Source organism: Chaetodon trifascialis, chromosome 9 (assembly GCF_039877785.1).
Source record: "Chaetodon trifascialis isolate fChaTrf1 chromosome 9, fChaTrf1.hap1, whole genome shotgun sequence".
Classification (NCBI taxonomy): Eukaryota; Metazoa; Chordata; class Actinopteri; order Chaetodontiformes; family Chaetodontidae; genus Chaetodon; species Chaetodon trifascialis.
The window spans coordinates 4,500,001-4,525,021 of record NC_092064.1 but is presented as its reverse complement, the minus strand read 5'-3'; the positions used below and the strand labels follow the sequence as shown (position 1 = coordinate 4,525,021).

Genomic DNA, 25,021 nt, shown 5'->3' with positions numbered 1-25,021 from the left:
CAAATCCCTGACCTGACCACGTCGAGCAAACCAAGTTATAGCTTTACGGCTTTATTTCATTTATGTGCTCCAATGGTAGCCCAGCAAGAACCACTCAGCACTTCTTACCCTGCAGCCTCCCAGTACAGGCTGCATATTGTAGGAAGGCAATCAATAGTCAAGAATAAATAAGAACGTAACCCACATGAATGTGGGTAATGCACGCATTACAAGTAGGAGACGTTCCATGACAGCTGTGCGCAATGCGTGTTACTGACTGTAGAGGGCAGCATGATGCTTTGGAGTGTAAGCCACAGCCCTGCCGTAAACTCAGTCGACGAAGAAGAAAGAAGACAGCGTTTGACTTTAATGTTAGCTACAAACTTCTTTTCAACTAAAATCTTTGACACGCTTGTTACGCTCTGTCTTGCGGTGATAAAAGCTGGGTTGATTGGTTATACGGTGTATGGTTTTCTGACAACACATTACGATAGCAATGAGAGGTCGGTAAGTAAACGCCAAAGTTCGTAAACTGATGCCCAGTGAACGTGCTGTTCACTGGTGTGTGTAGCTCGGTACGATAACGTTACGCACGTCATCGAAAATTGGCAATTTACCGTGACTTGTGTTTATTAGTGTATACACATCTGGAGAACTTTGAGATTTTCCGTATGTTATTTTACCATGTAATGTTAACTCGCTTATTTGGTGTGTGTGTGTGTGTGTGTGTGTGTGTGTGTGTGTGTGTGTGTGTGTGTGTGTGTGTGTGTGTGTGTGTGTGTGTGTGTGTGTTCACTTAAAAAACTAAACCAGATTGCAATACATGTTTAACTCTTGGGTTAGGCTAGTTTGTCTGGCTGTCACGCATTCGAATTCCTAGTTTTGCCAACTAGTTTAACATTTGCTAACATTAGCGAAACACACTCACGCCGGAAGTAGCGAGAACGTTAATAGAGTGACGCCAAGCCAACAAAGCATTAACTTTACATATTTTGTTGCAATAAGACATTGAGAGGTGGAGTATCGATAAGACGAATTGACCAGAAGAACGTCGTTATTTTCACTTACTGAAGCAGCCTTGTGCAGTATCAGGGCCTTTGCCGACAAACAAGAAAATATTAAAACGGTAAATTTTTAAAGGGAGTTCAGTCTACATGTCTTTAATAAATACGACTCAACAGGACATCCGACCTAACACCCAGCTCGCTGTTGTTTCCAGTAATTTGTAATTTCTTAAAATAAGCCAGCTAATGCTATTGTTCACTCATTCAGGTCTTTAAGTGATACTTGTCGAGATTTGATCTGCAGTTCTGAGTTGTTTAACACAAGCCAGCCAAATACTTTCAGTCAGTTAGCGGTCAGCTTTATTAACCTGAAACACCAACTTTCATTTGCTAGCATCTACAATGTACCAGACAACAAAACAATTTAAGAGTTAAATGTGGTGCATGATGCTGTCACACAAAACAGTGTTCTGTTAAACTGAGCTGGTTCCACTTTTAGGAGGACCACTGCCAAAATCTGGTAGATATTGAATATGCAAATTTTAGTTAATTTTAGTTAATTTTATTTAATAAGATAAATACGCCATCTGCTGTTGTGGGTGTCTTCCTAATTTGTCCTTTTACTCATGGATATGTGCCTCGTCCCTGCACCTCTAGATTCCTGCCCGGCCACATTCCATTTAATGGGAAGGGGAACTGAGGATACAATAACAGTAGGGTAGGTGGCCTCCATTTACTATTGTGATACATGCCTTCAACCACTGGGCATCCTGCCTTACCTGCTAAACGGTCTTTATCAACATTGATTTTTCCTACGAAGCTCCACAGAGATGATTCAGCTTTAGGTAAGAGCTCTGTGTTTTTCCAGGAATGATCTGGAGCAGTGAGAGGTTGTGGCGGCCTCATCAGTAGCTGTCACCACGGCGGGGGACCTTCGGACCTCCGTCTGTAGGGTGGTCATCTACCTCCAAAGGGACATGTCTGGGGACAGCTGCCTGCCCCAACATCACACCCAGTCTGACTGCACCTCTCCACCCCCTCTTCTGGCCTGTCCCAAAACCAAGACCTGCAGTTATCAGGGAGCGGTGGGCCTGGGCAATAAATATGTCCGAATCAACGTTGGCGGGAATCTGTTTTACACCACACTGCAAGTGCTGACGAGGCAGAACTCCATGCTGAAAGCCATGTTCAGCGGACAGAAAGAAGTGTTCACTGACAAAGAAGGTAAGTCTGCCACTTATGCTGTTTTCTTTCTGCATCGCAAATCTGTGAATCATGTCATGACTGATTATCTGAATACTTGTACAAAACATAACTTCACTGAAGCTTTTAAAGCATATTTGGGGAAATTAGATCACAAATGTCTTGTCCACCGCCATTGTACACCACACTTGCTGCTCACCGTGATCACAACACATCTAGCCAAGAATGAGTGAGCTCATTTTACAGAAATAACACCAGAAAACATCTCACATAAATGCAGCTTCATTGTTTCTCAAAGACGCTGGGTTTGCTGTTAGTTTCATCACATGTTGTTGCAGTGAAAATCTGTTAAGTCTGTTTAGCAGCAGTATCCTACACCAATGGCTTACATATACATATTCTCAGCATGGTCTGTTGTTTCTCATCAGGTTGGATCCTGATCGACCGCAGTGGGAAACACTTTAGCAGCATCTTGTGCTACCTGCGTGACGGCACAGTCACCTTACCCAAAGGTCGTCAGGCTATCCAGGAGCTGATGGCGGAGGCAAAATATTACCTCATCCAAGGCCTGGTGGAACTTTGTCTAAACACCCTGCAGGTCAGTCATATCCACACTGACTGATATTTGAAATATGGAGGAAAGAGGGTGTCTGAGTGTTTGAATCCTCCTCTGAACAGTTTGGACATCAGCAGATGAGTTTTGATGGTTAGTCATTTATCTTAATATAATGCAGAATGTATCCAGCCATTTTCAGTCACATTCTCCAAATACTTAAAATGTGTTTACACTTACCTCTGACATCAGATTTTTTTGGCTGGTGTAACATCATACCAACTTGTATTTTCTGCATCTGGGTTTTGATATATTGTGTGATCAGTGACAGGGTAAAAACACATTGCACATGAGATAGTAAAGAATGATTTAATCACCCAAAAACATAAAATTAGTTTTTCAGGCAGTTGTTGTCAAAAGAAAATGACATTGTTTCGAAATATATGAAGCATCTGGTGATCTTTTGAGGAGGTTGGACGATAAGTTACTGTTAGTGTATAAAAAAAAAATAGAATACACTGCCATCAAAACTTAATGGGCATGAATGAAACCAGTTTTGCCTCAATGACAAAGAATACTCCCAAACCAGAGTGAACACTGGTGCAGCATTACAAAAGTAATTGATACTTGTGACAACCAGTGTTTGCTTCTTACCTTTATAAATGATGTTCACATGTTCTACCAGATTGTGGTCAGCATTGAAAACTCCACCTTAATATTTCCATTGGAAAACACTTGCTTAGAAGCAGGGACTTTTGGAAGGGATAGGAACTATTAACTAGGAGCCAAAACTGGGACATAACTTTCTGCCATTGAAATTTCAGATAGAGTTCCTAAACAGATTTGTAGCTTATGTCAAAATATTTTCCAGTGAGACGTTTAAGATTTCCAACCAATATCTTCATTTCTGTTTCACAAGTGAAGACATTACCATCAGCCTCAGCTGTACTTAGTAGTGTTAATTAGCTACTATTAGCATAACTAACCTAACCCTACATAATACATATACATAATATGTATATGTATTATGTAGGGTTAGGTTAGTTATATGTATTACATATACAAAATACATATACCATGATGGAGGATGTTATATATAGTAGTCTACTCCTACTTGCCATTTACTTCCTATGTAATATCTAAGAATTCCTTCAGTCTACAGTTTGTGGTTCTCTCTGCTGTCCCATAGCTGTGTATATGCTGCAGTACTGAGTTGTGTTCTCCATGACAGAGCCTCTCACATGTACAGATTTGATTAGCTGTGGACCATAGTGTATATTTAAGCCTCTAGGCAATGGCAGCAATACAGTTTGCTGCACCATCTGTGCAAGACAAGTGTAAGTGGGTATGCATCATACTGACAGGCTCACTGGAATGTCCGCTGGGCTGCAAAGGTTTACACATCCTCTGGTTTCCAGGGGGACAGATTTCAAGGCAGTGACATTGAATTCTAAGATCACTGGCTGTCATTCATTCATCATCATGTCCAGTAGTTTATGAATGAACAGAACGCAGCCTGCTTCCTCTGGGCAGCAGTACTTTACTCTTCAGGGAGTCCTTGGTTTTGAACTTCATGTTGTCAGTTGCAGACCTTTTTTGGTTTTCTGTGTCATTGCTCACTGAACAGGACAACAGCATATGCAGATTCACAAACCTGTCTTGTCTCAAAATTTGATAGCGATCAATCTGTTTTTAGAAAAGCAGAGGTAGCGAGGTGACCCAAGCTGTACCAAGGGGTGTAACGATGCATGCTGCTCTGCCTTATGTCTTCACCCTCCCTTCACCTTTATCTATGCACTGACTGGTTTAAACCTAGCTCACTGATTGATGCACTTTTTATTAGCAGCATCCATGTTCCAATCAAGAATAATGAGTAAAATCTGTTTTAGAGTCTCATTTAAGAAAACCTATCTGGCTTAAAGAAACTATGAGTATCAAAGCCACTAAAGCTTCCCACAATACGACTAACTCCCAGTTGGTTTCTGATCGACAGGGCAATAAAGAGCAGCCCCTGTGTGTTATACCTGTGGTCACCTCCAGTAAGGAAGAGGAGAGGCTCCTCCAGTCTTCTGTCAAGGTGAGCACACATCACAGCTGAAATGTATTTATCTATTTGTTATGGATCTGGAATTAATGAAGAAATTATTATTTGAAGTTATGTTACAACCAGAAAAATATCTGTAAAACAGCAGCAGTATGCTGTTGTGATTGAGGCCTGTTTCATGGGACTTGCTGTAGATAATAAGATACTATCCTTCATTCTCATTTAACAGCTGTTCGTTTGTTTATTCTTTCATGGGAATGCAATTAGATATAGGAATGTACATTTTCCTGCTCTCTTGCCAAATGGATGTTGCCTACTTGAGGTGAATTCATAGTTGGTACATTTCAATATTAAAGCATTAAAAGTCTGATATTTAATCAGTTTCTTTGCCTCTGTTAGCCTGTGGTGAAGCTCGTGTACAACAGAAGCAACAACAAGTACTCCTACACCAGGTAGGATAGCCTCCAGCGGCCCTGCTGCTTCCATCATTACAAAGATGATTTATTTATTTCTCCAGTGAGGGAAGCACTGATTGTTCAAGCTGATAAAGTAATGAGCTACAGGCCACAGTATGAAGTAAACAATGCAGCACTTCTTCTCCACACTCCACATCAGTTTGCTTTTGTCTCGACAGTAACTCAGACGACAACCTGTTGAAGAACATCGAGCTGTTCGACAGGCTGTCTCTCAGCTTCAACGGCCGCGTCCTCTTCATCAAAGACGTGATAGGAGACGAGATCTGCTGCTGGTCCTTCTATGGTCAGGGCCGCAAGCTGGCTGAGGTCTGCTGCACCTCCATTGTCTACGCCACTGAGAAGAAGCAGACCAAGGTGAGGATGAGTGAGGCTGTATTCACAAATGTAAAGTAACCTTGGGCATCATTTATAAAACTGGTGCGTAGGGTCCATACCAAAAGTAAGACTGTGCCTGCATGCCTCCACAAAAACGTCACAATTAACTTGAAAATGTGTGCACATGGAGGAGTTTCATATCCCACCCACAAGCAGTCACAACCTGGCTCATAGGGCCCTGACAAAGAGGGAGCAGCACCATTTCAAAGATTAGATCAAGTAATTTATCAAAACTAATTGAAACATATGTCTAACAAAACATCACATCTACAGGGTCAGTAATGTAGGGTGTACATGGAGGGTGAGAATAGCATGTAAGTGTTATAGAATGCAGAAAATAAGCTAAGGAGAAATTAAGGAGTTATGCTGCCACATAACCAAAGAGGGTGCCAGCAGAGAGAGACAGAGACAGAAAATGAGGTCAGAGTCTGGGTTTGAGGCTGGGAACACCAAGCCCAGCTGACACCAGAAGGCCTTGAGGGCTAACCTGAAAACAGAGAGAAGAGCACTGCCTAACAGGTAACAGCAGGGGGCGCCACAACACACAGATTGTTCTTGAAGAGAACACCAGAGGTGTAAAAAAAGGGTTTACTTTCAGGAATTATGTGAGTTGCGCTGACTGCAGTAACAGCTGCAGTCAGTCTCTTAACCTGAGGAGATTACTCAATAGCAGTGAACAGTGTATTTAACTCCAGCATGCAGCTTACAGGTGTTCCTGTCATTTTCACGGTTGATGAAGAGTGCAGGTGGTGGTGGTGTCAGTGAGGTGGCTGAAGAAGGCAGAGTGTGTATGGCAGCCACTGCAGCTTTTCCAGTCCTCTCCTGTGCAGTATGGCTGTGTTTACACAGTGTTTGTGTCCATAAAATGATCTGAATATTAACTGAAACTGCACCATGTGAAATATTCAAAAGATTAAAAAAACTACACCAATGCAATATTCACTAGTCATATAGTGAAATGCTGCAGTCTCAGATTGATGCTAAATCCATCAGTTATTTAACATGGGATTAGGATGTGTATTGCAGAAAGGTGAGCCAGACCTTTCAGTAACCTGTCCCCGGACGCGTCATGGCACCTTTATCTCAGCAGAAATGAAGTGGAAAAATGACAGAAACACCTGTGTGCTGCATGTTGGAGTTAAATACAACGGTTATTACTATTGAGTGATCTCCTCAGTCATATACAGATTTATGTTGAACAAATATCATGGGATGATTTGGTCTGGTGTGTTGTTACCAGCACTGGTTTATACTCTGACAGTGTGCAGTAGTGCTCCTCTTGGCGTCCATCTCATGCCCCTTTTAGGGAAAAGAAGTCTTTCTTTCTTTAAATAAAAACATGAAAAGCATAGCTGACACAGCTGACATTTCACAAGCAAATAACACTGTCCGTGAGAGATTGAGCGACAGAGATCTGTCCACAGAAAGGCTCCACTGAAGGCGGTGACAGACAGAAGCCTGGAAGATGTGAATTGTCACATATATTCAATACATTGAATCACAATTCATACAATTTACAGTTGATGTCTCTTCCTGCCTCAGGTGGAGTTTCCTGAAGCTCGTATCTATGAGGAGACTCTCAACACCTTGCTTTACGAGACGATGCCGCTGCCCGACAACACCCTACTGGAGGCCACACGTCGGAGCTACACCAACTGCGGCTCTCATAGCGAGGAAGAGGAGGGACCCGCAGGAACGGAGCTTCGTGAGCGCGTCCGTCGAATCCACGTCAAGAGGTACAGCACGTACGACGACCGGCCACTGGGACACTGAGGCTGAAACGGCAAACCGCTGGACAGATTTCAGTTTTCACGGTTTTGACGATGAACATTCAAACATGACATCTGTTGATGCTCTTACATTTCTTGTTACACTATCTTACTTTCTTTACCACTATCTAAGAAGTCCAAGTTGTGGCCTTGATGTATTTGCATCTGACTTTTTACTCTGAATAGCGATGATGTTTGCTCTGGTCATCAAAATTTATGAATTATTATCAGAGGATTCAGAGCAACCATTTCAAATATCCAGACAAGTGTAGATTTTTACTAAATGTAGATTAGTAGTTGAGGAAAAATCACTGATATGCACAATTTCGTAGAAGAAATAATGTTACAATCATAGCACTTACTCTCCAAATCAGCAGGAGAGAATGGTTCATATTTATAGATTGTATTTTACATATTCACATTTACAACAGGCTGTTGTTTGCCAAAGATGAACCTGTATTAGTTTTTCACAATAAGTGTGCCTCTAACATGCTTTAATGCAGTTTACCATAATGCCTTTTTCCCAGTTGTCAAGATAAAAGTTCTTGTTATTCAACTATTTTTGTCTTTGTTATGCTTTCAGTAGACAGACAAAAGAAGAAAATGTCCAGTTGAAAGTAGACTATCAGGAGACGTCAGTCCTGGTTGGGTTGAGTGACACCAGCGGTTAATTTACAGGTCCCAGAATGCTGTTTGTCTCTTCATCTAACAGCTCACTCTGGCAGCTTGTTCATGTTCCATTTCAACAGTCACAGACTGATGAAAAATGACAGCTGTGACCGCATCTTGTTTTGTAGACACATTTTTGATGAACAACTGCGGTCAGTACTAAACAAGGTCACTCTTACATTACGTGTGCTGCAGCCTCTTCACAGTAAAAGCCACCCCATGTTTTGCTAGTTGTCGCTTTTAATGTGAAGTAGCAGCAGCGAGAGTGAACAGTGAGGTTGTTATCAGTGAGATAAAAATATCATTTGGTGTGAATCCCTTGTGTGCGTGAGGAAAATATAAATATATGTGAATATATTTCTGTAAAAGGCTTATCATGCTGTGTGATTCCTGGGCCGTCTTGCATCCACTGCTCATTTGAGGTCTATCCACAGATTTTCAGTGATGTTAAGGTCAGAGGACGGTGAAAAACCTTCAGGTGAGTTTAGGATCATTATCCTTCTATAGAAGTCATCCTCTTTTCATCTTCATCTTTTTTACTCATACAGATTACTGTTACATGCATTTAATAAATCTGGCTTCCAGCAGTAACGTGAGTGAGTTCTGAGATATAATTTATGGGAGAAACCTGGTTTCCTTTATTAAAGTGAAGTGATGAGGAGAAACCTGATATTTAGCTACTTAATTCATCTGGGTATTGTTTGCCTTCCACAGTAACCTGTGCCTTTTTAATGGAGCCAGATTAGGGTTAGCCAGCTGTCTTTGGCCTGTTTGATATCCCTTTTAACCAGGGCAGGTCACCATGGTTGCCGACAGTATTTTCCTGGAATATCTGGTCCTAACCAGGATTGGTGTGTAAACTGCCCATCTACCAACCAATCAACCTGCTGTGCAATTACATGGATCTGTGCTATGGGATGTTGTTTCTATCAGGCATATGAGAAATGTTTGTCCACTCTGGCATTAAAACGAGGTTTGCAAGGCTTCAGGAGACACCCTCATGCTTATTAGTCTAGTATTGTATCTGTGGCTCAGGGAAACATTAGGACATGTGAATGCAGCATCTGTTTAGATAACAGTGACAGGTCATCACCACTTAGACTACACGCGGTGAGATCTGTTGATGTTGCAGGTGGTTTGTTGGTAGCGAGTGGCAGCTGTGAGTGAATGCACTCACAGCTGGATGGTTAACCTCCTGTTATCCAGGAAGATCTGAAATTAAAACAGTCCATAATCATCATAGTAAGTAATCATCATTTCATGTAGCAGTACTTCTTTTCTGCTTTGCTATCCTCCCTATCCTACAATTTATTAAAAGGCTCTGAAAACACGTTTTCTCAGTCAGCCTCTTACTCTGACGACAGTCTACATAAATGGAGTACTTCCTGACAAAGTTGACAGTTTTGGTTTTGGGGGCATTTTAATTTTACCATGGAACATAAATACAAGGCAAAATGCAGAGATGTCAGGAGGGTTTGCTGATGACATGGCGTCTGATGGTTGCAGGTGCACCCTCAGCCCACACGGAGGCACAAGCAGGAGGTTTAATGACCGGGACTCTAAGAGGGGGGTCATTCCATACCACATCGCCCTGACGTCATGCATTTTACAGCAGGCCAACCTGGCATGAGCACTGGGGATGGTCAGCATGTGCTTCAGACAGCACTATTTTTAGAATCCCGGATCAACCGCAGTCTCTTTGTGTGTGTGTGAGCGTGCTGCTGCTGTTGTGAATGAAGTCACTAAATAATGTGCGCTTTAATGAGCTCATCAAACGCATGACGTGTCCTCTCCTTTTAGCTATTCATTGAAGAGCTGTCTGCTCCGAATATAAACCTGACTGAATTATTCCAAGCAGCAAACAAGGACAAACCCCAGCCTCTCCAAACCTTTTGCCAGCATTTCACACCTTTCACGAGGGAACAGCTCCCCTGCCGTCACTCCCGCCTGCCCAGGGGAGGAAGAGGAAGGGGCTAAAAATAAGTTGGAGGCTCCACAGGTTGGTGTGTTGGGTGGAGGGAGGCTGCAGGCTGGGGCGGGGCGGGGTGGATGCTGGGAGCCTCTGTCAGCTCTGATTTGTCCCTTTTTTCCCCCTCCATTGATCAGTGTAGTGGGGAAGGCGGATCCACTGACGTCGCCGTCGAGCTGCTCGGCTGCGTCAGAGTCCAGCTGAGAGAAGGAAGGAGGAAACAAGGAATAAAAGGAAAGAGGTCCTGAAAGGCCGGCAGAGCGAACAGACGGTGTCAGTGAGGCAGACCTGTGTCGTGCACACCGCGGACGGACGGACGGACGGACGGGCGGGCGGACAGACATGGAGGGCTCCACGGAAGAAGACTACAAAGAAAAATTATTATGGAACGTCAAGCGGGAGGTAGGCGCTGTTTGACGTTCCTCTGAGCTTCACATTTCCATCTCTGCTGTAATATTTCATGTCATTATTCTCTTGAAAATGTCGACAGGAGGATTGGAGGTGTTGCATTAATGTTTGGCTGTGATCACCTGCGCGTTGCGGCGGGCTGAATTCTGTTCAGGTTTATAAGTTTAGCAAACTGAATAACTGGAGCGAACAAAACTGTTTGGATCATTAACATGTCTGTTTCCTTTGTCCACACTTAAAATATGTTGCATTTCCTTCAGGAAAAAAACAAACCACAGGAATATTCCTACATTACTGTATGCACTTGGACTCTGCTATATAATGCTATAATACATTTATAGTATCCAAACATTACAGTGCAGTAGTTTAAACTGACTATATCTCGCTTAGAATGCATTTTATATGTTATACATGTTTGCTGTAATATTTGTCTGATATCTAATTACATTTATTATAAAAGTAGAGGAGATTGAAGCATCCATTGATAAGTCAGACCTGCAGGCAGCAATGCTTGGGTAAAGCCTTCGTCCTTTCAGCACAGGTTTGTGTAGCAGCAGCACTCACATCCACAGCTCAAGCAGTGCTACAGGCTTATTGTTCCTGGTGATGAATGTCTCACATCTCTCCGGCGAGGAATAAATCATTGCTCCTTCAACCTCTCTGCCCACTGCCACTGAAATCCGTATGCTGCTTTTACCCAAAGCCACAGCCAGGAAGGTTTCCCCTCACTGAAATGCCAGAGTAAATCAACAGCCGCTGATTGTGAGACTGAGTGTGGCAAGGTGTGGCTCACTGACTATATCTCAGTCTGAGGGAGTGTAAATGTTAGCATGTAGTTTCCATCATTATAATGGAGAGGAAAGGTCAAGCTAAAATGTAAAGACAGAAAGCAGATTCTAATCAGTGTTTTTGAGATACAAAGCATCACATTCTCCTAATGATACCTCGTTAGGTCTCACTCAGTGCTTTCTTTTAAGCACAGAATTGACTTAATGTAATCAGGATTTCATGTTTGGTGGTAAATGATATCAGATGCATTCCAAGCTGATGCAAAAAGTGTTATCTGAAGGGAGACAAAACAGACCAAAATGCATTCAAAAGTGCACTCAAAGGTAATACAATTGCAACTTCAATCACTGCTACTAAGGTGGTTTCAGAAAGTGTAACTCACTGTGTTGTCTGTACTGTATGTCAGTGACACACCGCTTGTTCTGCCTGTGTCCTATGTTCCTTTAGGTCCATGCAGTTCGTCTGTGTTTTACGTATGTCTTGCTCTTGGCATTTGTGCTGTTTTTCAGGCATTTCAATCTATTGAGTCTTTAGGTTGCTCGAAAAAATTGCACAAAGTGAGCATTAGACCATTTCTGTGGATTACTAATGCTGCATGTTGGCAGGCAACCTATTTGCAGCAATTACATTTTTATAGAGTTGTCGTCAACCCCACAAAAGACGAGTCAGTGACAAGTATAGGTCAAGACCGAGTCCAAGTGGTGGTTGAGTCTGAGTCAAGGCCAAGATAAAAAACATTGATCAGTGCCTATTCAATATTTTTCATACTGTTGTTTTACCTAGTGGGACGCAAAGCAACAGGAAACAACAAAACTTACCTAAATGTTGCAACATTTGCTAGGTTTAAAATACACATAGGACTGAGAAAAATACAGAGTCAAAACAATCATGAGAGTGGGACAAGTTCGAGTCCAAACACCCACGATATCAAGACAAGTTTGAGTGAAACACTTGTGAAACTGAGACATGTCCAAGTCGAAACATCACAAAGTAGATACAAGTCCGAGTCAAGACACTTGGGAGAGTGAGACAAGTCTGAGTCAAAATATCCACATGACAGACACAAGTCTGACATTATATTAAAAAAAGACTTGAGGATTTGAGGATAACAGCACTTTGACTTGCAGGAAGAGATCAGGGACTAGAAATAGGTAATGTCTCAGAGCTGTGCAGCACTTGCAGAAGTCCCAACATTTCTAAATGGACATCTGACTGTGCAAAGGACTTTCTGGTATTCAAAACAGCCCAAGTAAAATTTTACATTTAGAAATAATTCACAAAATCACAGAATGCATTCCTGTGCAGAGTCTGAATATCTAGGCTAAAGACTTTTCTGTCCTCCTCCAGCCATCCCAGTCACCCACAGGTTTGGGTCTTAAATAATTGAATCATCACAACGTCTGTAAGGCTGAAAATAGCTTCAGTTCTGAGGATGTCTGCAGGCAGCGGGGATCTGCGTCTCCTAAACACAGAGCATCAGGGAGACAAGGAGGAACATTGCATTTTTGGGTCACTGGGCCATTTGTAGCTGTGTGTTGATGCTCTGAGCTGCATCTTTAAACACAACTCCGGTCATGGTGCCTGGTATTCCGGTAGCATAAATTCTCAATGGTTCCTGGTTGTTAACATTTAAAGAAAACAACTTTGCGTGTCATCAGGATGTTTGTAAGGTCTGCACAGCTTCATATTTGACTTTTAGATGATTAAAGCGGCACGGAAATTCTTTTTATGTGTTGGTTGTAATGTGTGTTTGAAGTTTCCCGTTTTCTCTATTCCTATTGTTCCAAACCTTCAGATTTGTTCAAACCACCCAATACTGATTAGACTTCTTGGTATCATATAAAATACAGTGCGTATTTGTAACTTAGCAGGTATGGCCAGTTTTTGTCCAAGTAGATGTTGTGATGCCTTTTTTCTATTCAGGCCAGCCGTGGGTGAGCTCAGCTTGTGGTTTTTGGAGATACTGAAATGTGACTATTTTTTGTCCAGCAGATAAACCAAGAACCAATGTAGCTAGTTGGGTTTTAGGCCAAGATCAGTTTCCCCTAGCATGAGGGAATTGCTGATGCTTCAGAACCATATTGATCTGTTTTTTTTTCAAATGAAGCATGTTGTCCAAAAATGCAACATTTTGCCCACTTCAGATAGCAGACAGCTGCTGTAGTCTCTGTGTGTATCCAGTATAAAAATCAATGCTGTGATTGGCCACAGTTCATCCGTGAGATGTTAGTCAATGCCTTCTGGCATTTTAAAGCATCGCAGACTGGGCTGTGAGAGACTGGGTTGAACAAAGCCCACTAGCTCCTGGTTTAAAGCTCCCTGTCTCTTTAAGCGGCACTCAGCTATCTCAGTATTGCTTGGCAACTGAAAGCTTTAGCAGCTCCCAAAGAAGTTAAATTGCATCAGTTGGCGATTAATATCACAGCAGTGAGGCAGCCCTGTCAGGTGGTCTCTTGTAGTGAAACAAAAAGTGTCTTTCTGTTTTCCCCTGCTACCACCAGGATCCTTTTGTTTTTGTGATATGTGCAGAGAGCAATCCGTGCAACGACCAAAGGTTTATGTTAATATTTGGTAATAAGCACAAGAAGTGTGGCTTTTTATTCGGTTTATTTCTCTTTGTATCATAGCTCTCTGTGGAACGACTCAAAATGAATAGCAAAGTGATCCATCCATCCGATCAGCCTGTTTTCCAAAGGCATAGTGCTCACTGGGCTGTTAAAGATGAATACAAGCTTCCGCAAGTGTTGTATCTATTCATCCAGAATACATCTAATGTCAAGTAAATGTTGAGGTTTTTAACTGGACAAGTGAAGGCTATGATGTGGTGCTGGCACTAGATGAAACATATGGGAAACACCAAACCCATCAGGATTCATCCTTTAAGGACCTCATCAGTCTGTAGGAAATATGCTAATCTATGAAGTAGTTGTCAAGATCTTTGTCTGAACCTAGGCTGTAGACCAATGGAATGATCAATTCTGCCATTTCTAGAACCAAACTGCTACCATGGCTGAAAAGGTTTGAGGCTCACAGAACTTATTCTCCATGAGATTCTAAGCCATTGTGTGGTTAGTTAATGTCAGAGATACCATGAGCTTGGAATTTAATGGTTCAGTCTGCCTTTATTAATTACCGTAATTGAGTCATTTTCAGTTAGACTGTTTGCTTGACAGTAAATAAAAAGAACATTTTGGTTTTAAATTAACTATTGTACAGATATTATTGTTTAGAAAACTACATGGTTCAAATGTAGTGTTCTAAATCTGCAACCACCCCAAAGAGATGCCAAACAACCACTGAAATGCAAAACAATTACAAAGAGATACAAAATGACAACAAAGAGGCACAAAATGATGATGAAGAGAGGCAAAACAACTACACATAGATGCAAAACAACTACAAAGACATGAAAATGACAAAAAAAAAGTTACAAAATGACCACAGAGATGCAAAACTACAACAAAGACATACAAAGTTACTACAAAGAGAAACTAAATGACCACGAATAGATGCAAATTGACTGCAATTGATCAGCTGCTCTTTTTGTCGTCATGTTGTCCATAAGGGCATATGTGGTGTTGCACATTGTTGCACACTTGAAAGAAAAGTTCAAACTCTGCCGTCCTTTACACCATGGCACTGTGAGTCAATTACTGTGTAAAGTGGGCATGATTATGACATCATTTGTTTCTGAAGGGTTACAGAAATGACTTACCATACAAGATTAATAAATAATAATGAATAAATAATACCATACAAGAAGCAATTCTTTCTAAGCATACTGCCAGATAATTGTTTTTGAGGCTAAGGAATGGATCAGTAGATATATTGTATTAATCATGCATATTTAATTCTCTTCCACCCATAGTCCTTGCCTTTGAGTTTTTATCAAAAATCTGTAGCCTCATTATTTGAGGAGTTTAAATTTAAAGAGTTTTTCAGACGCCTAAGACAACCATTTTACATTTGGCCTGAGAAATAGAAAGTAGACTTGAAGCTCAGTAAATCTATTCTGCTCCTGTCAACACCCATACTCTGACCAAGGTGTTGAAAACTGCTGCCATAGGCTTCCATTTTTCTAATACCATTTCTTTTGTTTACTACAGTGAGCAGCCTTAGTTGCTATATTGCAGCTCGCAGCTAAACAACATTACTTTGCCTCCTCCCTGAAGAAATATTCTATCATTATGCAGCAGACTGTTGGTTAACTTCTCCCTCAGACTGACACCTCCTCCAGGACAGAATCATTTCTTTCTTTCTTTCAGTCTTATTTTATGACTGCTGCTCCAAGAGCCAGCTCTCTAAACTGTATTGATATCCACTGATATTTTGTACTCTGAGGTTAACTGTTAATTTCCGCCCCATTTTGTTGACAGGAAAAGTGGAGAAATTGATTTGACACAAGATATGGCAATTTTAAGAAGAGAATGATTGCAGATTTTCAGTACCTGGAAATGTGAGGACTTAAGTTTTTAAAGACCTTGATTCCACTGACTCGCCTTTGAGAGTCTGCTGTCACCACAGCACCTCTGCAGCCCTCCTCCTCACCCACCAACCCTACAAGGACATGAATAATTACCTCATTAATGGCTGTCTTTGTTGTGGCCTAACAATAACTGATTAGGATGGAACCATATTATATTGCAGCTTCTCAGACTAGAGAGAAGGGAAGGCACCAACAGCACACAGAGACAGGAACAAAGAATCCTGAAGAAAGTACATGATGATGTTTCAACAGTACATATTTTTACCTTAACTGTGTCTGTAATGAGCAGATGTACTGTACCTAACAGCTGAAATTGTAAGTCGATTAATCGAGCGACAGAAAGTTAATCAGCAACCAACTTGACTATCGATTTAATTTAAAATTAATTAAAAACATATGGAAAACATAGCTCCAGCTTCTCTTTTGTGAGAATTGGCTGCTCTTTTCTCTCATGTGTCTGTCAGTTGAATATCTTTAGGCTTTGGACTATCAGCTGTAATATCTGAAGATGTCACCTTTTGAATTTCAGAAATTGTTGGGGATGTTTTACTACTTTATAATATTTTCTATGTCAAACAGTCAATTAATTGAAAAAAATAATCAGATTGATTATGGGCAGTAATTGCTGGTTGCAGCCCTACTTGTAATCCTACAGGTAAAATCGCTTTGCATCCAGTTGGCTGTGTTTTAAAAATCTGGGTGAAGGCACACTCATGGTAAAGCCACACAGGCGACTAAAGGACAGTACAGTACAGACTGTCCTTGACTGAAATTTCTCTGCACTTGTAAGCTTTGTTTCTCCTGTTAGGGCTGGAAGAATTCTAGCTTTGGCATAAGCCGTTTTCACAGAAGACATTTTGACATGTCACAGTAGGAAAACCTTGTAATTGATGAAAATAATGATTGCTGAAATCCGTTTAGCTGCTTCAGTTCCACGGTCCATTGAAGCCATCATTAGTGTTGTGAGTTACTACTTCGCTTTTCCTACTATGACAGGTCAAAATGTCTGCTGTGAGAAATGCCCACAATGTTCTTATCGTTACATGAAGTCCTGTGGCGTCACAGATGCCTCGTCTACATGAACACTGTTATTTTTGTAAAACAGGATTTTTCCTCTTTTATTCTCAAAAAAAAAAATCCTGTCCACACAAGTATTGTTAGAAAAAAAAATCCCCATCCATATGAATACTCAAAAATACATTGAAGCGCTGTAAAAGGCATGCCAAACCAACAGGCAGCAGTATAACTCTAATGCCAATGCCATTTTGGCCAATCAGAAGCCTGAAAAAGATAATACCAGTGGGCTACCTTGGTGGCAGCTCCTGTGTTGTGGGAGTGTTGGATTATGTAGCAGTGACCTTTGTAGTGCATTCTGACGCCTGTGTTGCTCAGTATAGTGGAAGACTAGCTCTACATTTCTGTTTAAACATGTAAAATGTCCTGTTAGCAAGGTTAACATCAGCACTATTTTGGCCACATCTGCCAGTACACAAAATCACCTCATGTAAACAGAGACGACGACGCACACTGTGACATTAAACAAAGGAGATAACAGCACACACTCTGTTTTCCCTGTCTAAACGTCGCCGTCAGTTTCTGAATATCTTCACCCTGAAAGGTCCGTTCTCAGACCCTTAAAGAGTGTGGTTGGGCAAGGCCAAATCACATAGAAAAAGCTGCATTTTAAAAAATATAAGACATTTTGGACTAGGTAATAATCCCCATTATAACCATGCCCACCTTCAACCTAAACAGAGGTCTAATCAACAATAACTGAAAACACCCATGTGGCTATGAACCTAAACCAAAGAGACTACTTTGAACTTACTGTGATAACATCAGTCACCTCAGGCAAGTGGGCCAATTTTCTGCACTGATTGTAATCTCCCATAAGCCTTATTGGTGAGTGCTGGCCTAGACAAACAACAAATGGTCTGAACTGGTGAACAGTCTGTTGCACATTTCCTATACTTGCCATATTTACTGCTGTTTCTTTTCCAGAGAGATTGCACCTTATTAGCATCAGGAAAACTGTCCACTTTGTTGTTCACACTGCTGATGTCCTTTTGTTTACCCCAGTCATGAACGTGAGATGAAGGAAAAAGCAAATTTGTCCTTACGTAACTGACGGTTGGCTAATGAGCTCTTCCCTCTGTTCCTCTCAGAAACCATTAGCTTCAGGATTCTCAGAAGTGTTTCAAAGTTAGTCAGCTCCACTCAGCCATTTGACATATGGGAACTATATCTTGTTATTTTAGTGTCATTGCTGGAACTAGATGCTTGGTTTTCTGCAGGATAAATTGTTAATGGAAGTCCTTTAGTAAAAGTAAACAAATTGAAGTGTGTGTGTGTGTGTGTGTGTGTGTGTGTGTGTGTGTGTGTGTGTGTGTGTGTGTGTGTGTGTGTGAGACCAGGTATTTATCACATTGTGGGGACAAAAATTTGTTTACACAGTCACATTGTGGGGACTCACCTGCCTTATGGGGACAAAATGCAGGTCCCCTTAATGTAAATCATTAAATTTTAGGGTGCAGACTGAGGATAGGGTTACGGGTTAGGTAAGGTTAGGTACAGGGTTAGGAATAGGCAAATAGTGGTTATGGTTAGGGTTAGGCTCCAGGAAATGAATGTAAGTCTATGTAATGTCCCCACAAGTGATAAAAACACAACATTTTAACTTGTATAAAAGTATTTTTTTGTCATGTTTGATAAAACTGTCCCTATGCCCAGACAGCAGTACATGAAACATGTAATTTGTGGTAAAAAAAAAAAAAAAAAGCTCCATTGGTCCCACCTACTGCTCCTACTATGATTTACAAGAATCCACCGCGCCTGACACAACAACCAATCAGAGCCAGAGCAGAGTCTGAGGGAGTGTCTGATATCTGTCAATCACTACTCACACATGCTGCAAATGCCCCCTCCCTCCGCTCAGCCACTCAGTCAAACAGCTCTGTGAGCAGCATCAGGAGGCCAGTGAAAGCTATGGCGGAGCAACACCCACCCGCAAAGGAGAAACTGCCCATACCGCCGCTGCCAACAATAGCATATACGGCTAAGACAACAAATAACCAAAAAGCTAATGTGGTGATTGTTACAGTGACACTCTGCAGTGCGGTATGTTAGCGACTGTGATGTAGCGGCTGGGCAGAGTTAGCTTGTTTTCCGATGCTAAGGCTAATGTACTGGTTGTCATGGCAGCTGTGCAGATGCTGAAGGGAGGAGGGGCTTGGAGGCAGGGCATGAGTGCAGTGGAGAGGGAGGGGGAGTGACGTGGATCTTGTGTTGGTTCAAATTTTCCACCTGCTGCTCTGCTCTCTTCTCCATCTTACCTACTGCAGCTCCAACTTATAGTAGTTTTAGCAATCCTCTAGGGACTATAGCTTGATAAATAATCCTGTCAAGCTGAATTAAATCACAGAGGCAGCATCCAAAGAGGCAAATAAAAAAATCTAGTTAAAATGTTAAAAAAAGAAGGAAAAAAAAGACTTTGAGTTCTTATTATTATTCAGTAATCATGGTAGCATTTGTCTTGAGAAACTTAGCTGGAACACTAACTAGCATTGTAATGGTCTTGCGCTGGTAGAATGAGGATGTTAAATCAGTTTAAATAACTAGCTGTGGATGATTCAGACCGACTGTAGATTGAAAGTTTCTTTCTGTTACGTTAACATTTGCGTGCCATTGCTGAGATAAATGGCAGAGTCACTACAGATAAAAGGGGTGATTCTGGTACGTTATTGTAAGGGTCTGATAACGTCCCCTACAGAGGTAGGGATGACTTTAGCTTATTCAACTCATTAGTTTGCATCTGGACTAACCTTTCAAAAACCAAAGTCACACTACAACACAAACTAACCGATCGAGGCAGCGGTAGACCAGCAACTCCCGTCTTCTGCAAGGTAAAATGACTGTTTTGGTGAGGTGGAGAATTTCCAACAGGAGAATTTCCAATCCTTCTTCTGAATTCAATGATTGAATGCGAAAGCTCGTTTCAATCTATCTTCAATTTAGAATCTAAACCCTGACACCCCAAGTCATCTAGACCCCAAAATATGTAAAAATAGGACCCAGGTTTAAAAATACCATAAATAAGTAAGTAGAGCTGTATTTATATAGCACTTTTTAAAAACACACAGTTCCAAAATGCTTTATATGCATGAAAAGATAAAAATGGTTGGAGCAGAGGGATGGATAAAAGGCTGAGATTAGATGATCGGAGTGGTGGAGAAGTGGGATACAGAATGAGGAGATGAGAAATCTAATTTAGGGCCGTATAAGCAATCAATGTGATCTTGTCGAAGAAAGAACAGATATAATGTAGGACCCTCGGCTAGTTGTAGTTAATAGCCGGGCAGCTGCATTCTGGACTAACTGTTAACAGTCTAGAGCAGTTTGATTAAGACACATCCATCCATCCATCCATCCATTTTCTATACCCGACTATCCCTTTCGGGGTTGTGGGGGGGCTGGAGCCTATCCCAGCTGTCAACGGGTGAGAGGCAGGGAACACCCTGGACCGATCGCAGGGCAACATATACACAGACAGCCATTCACGCTCACACTCACACCTGCGGGCAATTTTAGAGTCACCAATTTACCTAATGAGCATGTTTTTGGTCTGTGGGAGGAAGCCGGAGTACCCAGAGAGAACCCACGCAAGCACGGGAAGAACATGCAAACTTCGCACAGAAAGGCCCTGCCTGGCTGCGCCACCATGCCGCCCATTAAGACACGTGTCGAGCCAATCAGTAGTTCGAGATCTGTTGATTTCGAGCCATTGTATCATTTAATATACTTATTCAAGCACTGAGGAGCATACCACACTCCAATCCCTCTGTAATTCCTGACAAGCAGCACGAATTAAACTGCTTCATTCCCAAACACAATCAATTCAATTTCACAGTCACTCACACCCATGTGAAGGTATCGACCCCTCTGACCCACCACAGGTAAATATATGGATCTATTTGCACGTCTTTGTGGAAGATGTGGGCAGTCAGAGGCCCTGTATGAGAGCATAAAAAGCAGTAGTTCTCCAGAGAGTTCACTATTCATGTATAAGTGTACATCTTCCATTAATTAAACCGTTGTAGTTTTTGGGGGCTATGTCTCCTGCCATATTGATCTTAAAGGTGGAGCAAGTGATTCTGGAGAAAGATAGTTGATATTTGCCCTCAACATCCAAACAAATAGAGCACTCCCTTCAGTACTCTGTCAGAAGTTACAAACCCCAAATATATGGATGGGTATTGCCAGTAACGACATTAAAAACTGGGTAGCTGACCAAAAAAGAAATATGGTGGAATCCAGGGTGTCTGCTGCCACAGGTTGAGTTAGCCTCAATAAGTAATGTTACACATGGAAAGACATGTAATTCCACAGGAAACAACGTAAGGTCTGTCAGAGCAAGTAAAATATTTTATAGAGGCAAGGGTTGATATGCAGTTGGTCCCCCCATTGCTGATTGGCTTGAATAATGTGTGTATCTCTTTTTTGGTTTTTGGTTTTCAGCACACACAGAACAGACAACTGCTGGAATGATGGACTTACATAGATACATGCTCTGACCTTCCAATGCCCTGCCATTTCCTTGTTTTTCCTCAGCAAAGCTTTTTTTCACCGTGTAAAGGTCCTTCTTGGTGTGTGTGTATCTGGTATGTTAAAACAGGAATGGTAAAAAGCCGGTTTGACCAGATCTGGTAGCTAATGGCACTCTTTTAACTGGACAATAAATCCAACAAGCTGACATACTTTCGTTTTTCAAGCAGTTTTATCAAGTAGAGAAAATGAATAAAGAAATAAGCAAACTGTTATTTTCAATATCCTGGATCTGTGAACACGAATGCTGTCTTTGATTTGTGTCCTAAATACGTTTGCATTTAGAGAAATAATATAGATTTACATCTGAAAGACAAAGTGCACTTCTAATCTCATACAAACTTGAGTGGATGGAGTACTTTTGCTCTCTAGACTACTCCACCCATTTCTCAGTTACAGACCATTTGAATGCCCTTATCACTGCTGCCATCATTCATTCCCGAGCTGATGTATTTTGTTTTTATCATAGTGAATTGTCAGTAGTGTGAGCCTAACTGTATTACTGATGTGAAAATCAGTTTCTAGTTGACAGGCTGTAGACAGAGACTTCTTCCAGTTGCGTAACATCACATGAATAATAACAATAACATTAATAATCAGAGTACATAGCAAATGGCAAGCCACATTTACCTTTATAATAGCCCATTCTATTAAGGTAACTCCCCTCTTCTGAAGGCAGGTCAGATATCAGGGTCAGATATAGTTAAACAGCACCTATGGAAATGTCTGCATCCCATCTCTTACCAGCAGTCAACGTTGGTTTCTTTTAACCTTTACCATCATCATTCCCTAACCTTAACCAACTAGCTTTCCTCAAATAAGAACTGGCCGTCAAATTAAAGCTCGGTCTCAAATAATGGCCAGAGGCATGGTTGACGCAAACAAATACAAGCTGGGTCTCTAATAAAGGCAGGGGGGAAAAAGGATGGGTAAACTGCCATATTATGTGTATGCCAACTAAAGATAATGCATATCTCCATCGTTTTGATTTGATAAAATTCAGCAGTATAATAATGCTATTTTCAACGCCTCATTGTTCTGGATGACTCGTGTAGCACTTACCAGTAGTCAGTACCAAAGCGGTAGATTGTATGCTAGGCTACACAGTTAGCATTTGATGTGTAGGCTAGTGTAGGTTCACTCTGGGAGCCAAGGGAAAATTAACAGAACACTCAGGAGTCAGAACTGAATTAACCGGTTTGTGTTGAATATAGGGATGGGGATTGATAAGAATTTAACGATTCTGATTCCATTATAGATTTTGCTTATCGATCTGATTCCTTATCGATTCTCATTGGGTGAGGAAATAAAAGAGTACAAATGGGTTTGTTTGCGTTAACTGTCTTTTATATTTTCATCTCTGCACAGAAAAAAAAAAGTAGGTGAGCTTAAAAAGTAGGTGAGCTACTTCTCAGAGTAGGAATGAATGAAGCAGAACTACACTGGTTAAAATAACAACATGCACCGCTGACAGAACTCAAATTTCTGATTTTCATTTGAACAGATATGCCAGATAAAATGCAACGAATGAACCTACCGAAATTCAGGGGCATCTACAGTGGCCAAAGGGTGCAAACCTTTCACCACAAATCTAGTGACCGCTCTGTGACATTCCTTTGTCCTCGTCTCGGTCATTTTACTCTTCCCTGCCTCAGTGAAAGCAGTGGACAGAGGTGTGCGAGACCTGCCGGTGCCCGCTGCAGCCTCTGAGCCAGCCTGACTCTGGCAGTCATCATCACCTAAATTTGATGGAAGGACATGGAGATGATTCATTTGGCGAAAGCAGTTTACAGTGAAATGGCGCTAACCTTAACACAACAGACACGGCTTGTAAGAGTTCAACATTACCTTCGGCACTAATAACAGCTACTGAGCTACTGGGAGCCAGTTCTCAAAAAGAACCGGTTCTCGATTCCCATCCCTAATTGAATATTCAATTATAAACAAAAAATACTTGAAGTCACTCGAGACAAAAAGACAATGCGGTAAAATTACAAAAGAGGCCTTTTAAAATAGAAAAAAAGAAAATAATAATAACATCAATGGTGAGTTGTTTAGTCCAAAGTTTTACCAGTAGTTGTTTCACATAGCATTCATAGTGCACCTTTAACTATCAAGAGTTCACTCCTGCATCAGTCATCAATTAATTAAGTGTCATTATTCAAGGATGTCAGTTCATTAAGTTCCACAAAAATACCCAACTGAGAAGGAGTTGCACGTTTCCCAATGGAACTCTTTAATGTTGCTTTAACACTTCAACTTAAAGTGCCAATGCTATAAAGTGTCTGAGGGGTTAGTGCACAGTCCCACAGAAACTCACTTATTCAGTGATTTCTATTTGAAATAGTGAACTGACTAGTTGAAGGGGGGGGGGGGGGGGGTAAAAAAAAATTCCTACCACACCACCCAGTGTTTGAAGTCAGGCTTGGGGCCTGTCTCTGCAGAAATCAGCCAGGTGGAATGGTCAGAGTCTCTTCAAGGTGTCATTTCCTTTAGCTCGCCATCCAATTTCCATCCATCATGCTTGACCAGTGGTCTGTCTGTCTGCAGCAGCGGTATGTCAGCACGCAGCATCAGATGATCAGACGAGTCCAAGAATGTCTCCTAGGTTTCCAGCGTCCAGTTCACGGTTCAGTCAGGAGTTCAACAACAGTTGTGTGCAGAAGTGAGCAGTGAGGGTCCTGCTGCGACAGGGTTGCGTCTGAATGAATGGGATGCTGCTTCTGCTTTACCTTGTGAAAGGCAGAACTAAGCAGGAGAGTCCCTATCTGATTGGCTCAGGTGGGAGGTACTGACAGCCTGGGTGACCAATGATGGAAGAAGGACGGACAGCCATGAACTATGCCAGAGTGTGATGAATGATCATAGACTATAACAGAGGGTTTTCAGCAGCGTTGCAGCGCTACACTCACCTAATACGTTATTGTCTGATTTCAGTCACGGCAGGTGTATGTATGTGTGTTAATATGTGTCTGCTAAACTGTATTTTGTAGTAACGTACAAGTGAATTGAACGATACCTAGTCCAAGGTATCAAGATTGTCAGTTTGGAAGAAAGAGCACTAATATCAGGTCAGTACTTTGTATCAGCAGATATGTGACATATTGAATAATAATTGGGAGGAAAAAAAGTTGGATTGTTGTATCCCAAATATTCACTGTTCACACAAACCAGGTAGACAGCAGGGTTCAAAATGGTCATCTGTATTTGTCATTAGCATTGCCAGTGCTTTTGCCGGCAGTACAAATTGGGTGATTTAGCCCACCCCTCACCATAAACTTTAATTAGCAGTCTTGATGAAGGCTGAACCTCCTCCTAGCAATGAGGATGATTAAGCTGCATCATCCCTGTGCCACAAACATGACAGCTCTCTTACCTCCCACACTTCTGTATTACAGAAAAAAGTTTGAGTCAAGTATTACTGTAGTTGGACCTTTATTATCACACAACCGAGCAATTAAATTCACCCTGTTTATCAGTTACACCCAAACAAGGCAGAGGTGTCAGACAGGTCCCGATTAATTACTGCCAACAATTAATTCTACGGAGAGAGCAAACTTAGACAAGCGAACACCAGACTGACTCAGTGTTGTTGAACTCACTCAGGCTCTCCTCCCCAGAGACACAATAGATAGCAGCAGAAAGACAGAAAGACTCATTTGAATGTTTCCGGGATGCCATGATATTAATTGGAAG

The 25,021-nt window shown here is 41.5% G+C and overlaps 2 protein-coding genes across 3 annotated transcripts in view; both read left to right on the top strand.

Moving 5' to 3' along the window:
- The first annotated feature begins 311 nt into the window (after positions 1-311).
- Positions 312-8,660, top strand: tnfaip1 (tumor necrosis factor, alpha-induced protein 1 (endothelial)). The gene is made up of 8 exons (XM_070970572.1): positions 312-486; positions 1,641-1,701; positions 1,852-2,207; positions 2,615-2,784; positions 4,733-4,816; positions 5,183-5,235; positions 5,418-5,613; positions 7,177-8,660. Exons 3-8 carry the CDS (start codon positions 1,961-1,963, stop codon positions 7,405-7,407), a joined length of 981 nt encoding a protein of 326 aa, XP_070826673.1. The 5' UTR covers positions 312-486; positions 1,641-1,701; positions 1,852-1,960; the 3' UTR covers positions 7,408-8,660.
- Positions 8,661-10,019: 1,359 nt separating this feature from the next.
- Positions 10,020-25,021, top strand: part of sgsm2 (small G protein signaling modulator 2) — an 87,858-nt gene continuing 72,856 nt past the window's right edge. The window contains exons 1-2 of one of the 2 annotated variants that reach the window (XM_070969866.1): positions 10,020-10,071; positions 10,179-10,443. In XM_070969866.1, the coding sequence (XP_070825967.1) occupies positions 10,384-10,443 (60 nt within the window). In that variant the 5' untranslated portion in view covers positions 10,020-10,071; positions 10,179-10,383. The remainder of the gene's footprint in view (positions 10,072-10,178; positions 10,444-25,021) is intronic. The other variant, XM_070969867.1, reaches the window with a different exon arrangement.

Bases quoted from the DNA above. Each gene is read 5' to 3' on its own strand.
- tnfaip1 (XM_070970572.1), top strand. From the start codon at position 1,961: ATGTCTGGGGACAGCTGCCTGCCCCAACATCACACCCAGTCTGACTGC. The intron at 2,208-2,614 runs GTAAGTCTGCCA...GTTTCTCATCAG, and splicing joins AGTGTTCACTGACAAAGAAG to GTTGGATCCTGATCGACCGC. The intron at 5,614-7,176 runs GTGAGGATGAGT...TTCCTGCCTCAG, and splicing joins CTGAGAAGAAGCAGACCAAG to GTGGAGTTTCCTGAAGCTCG.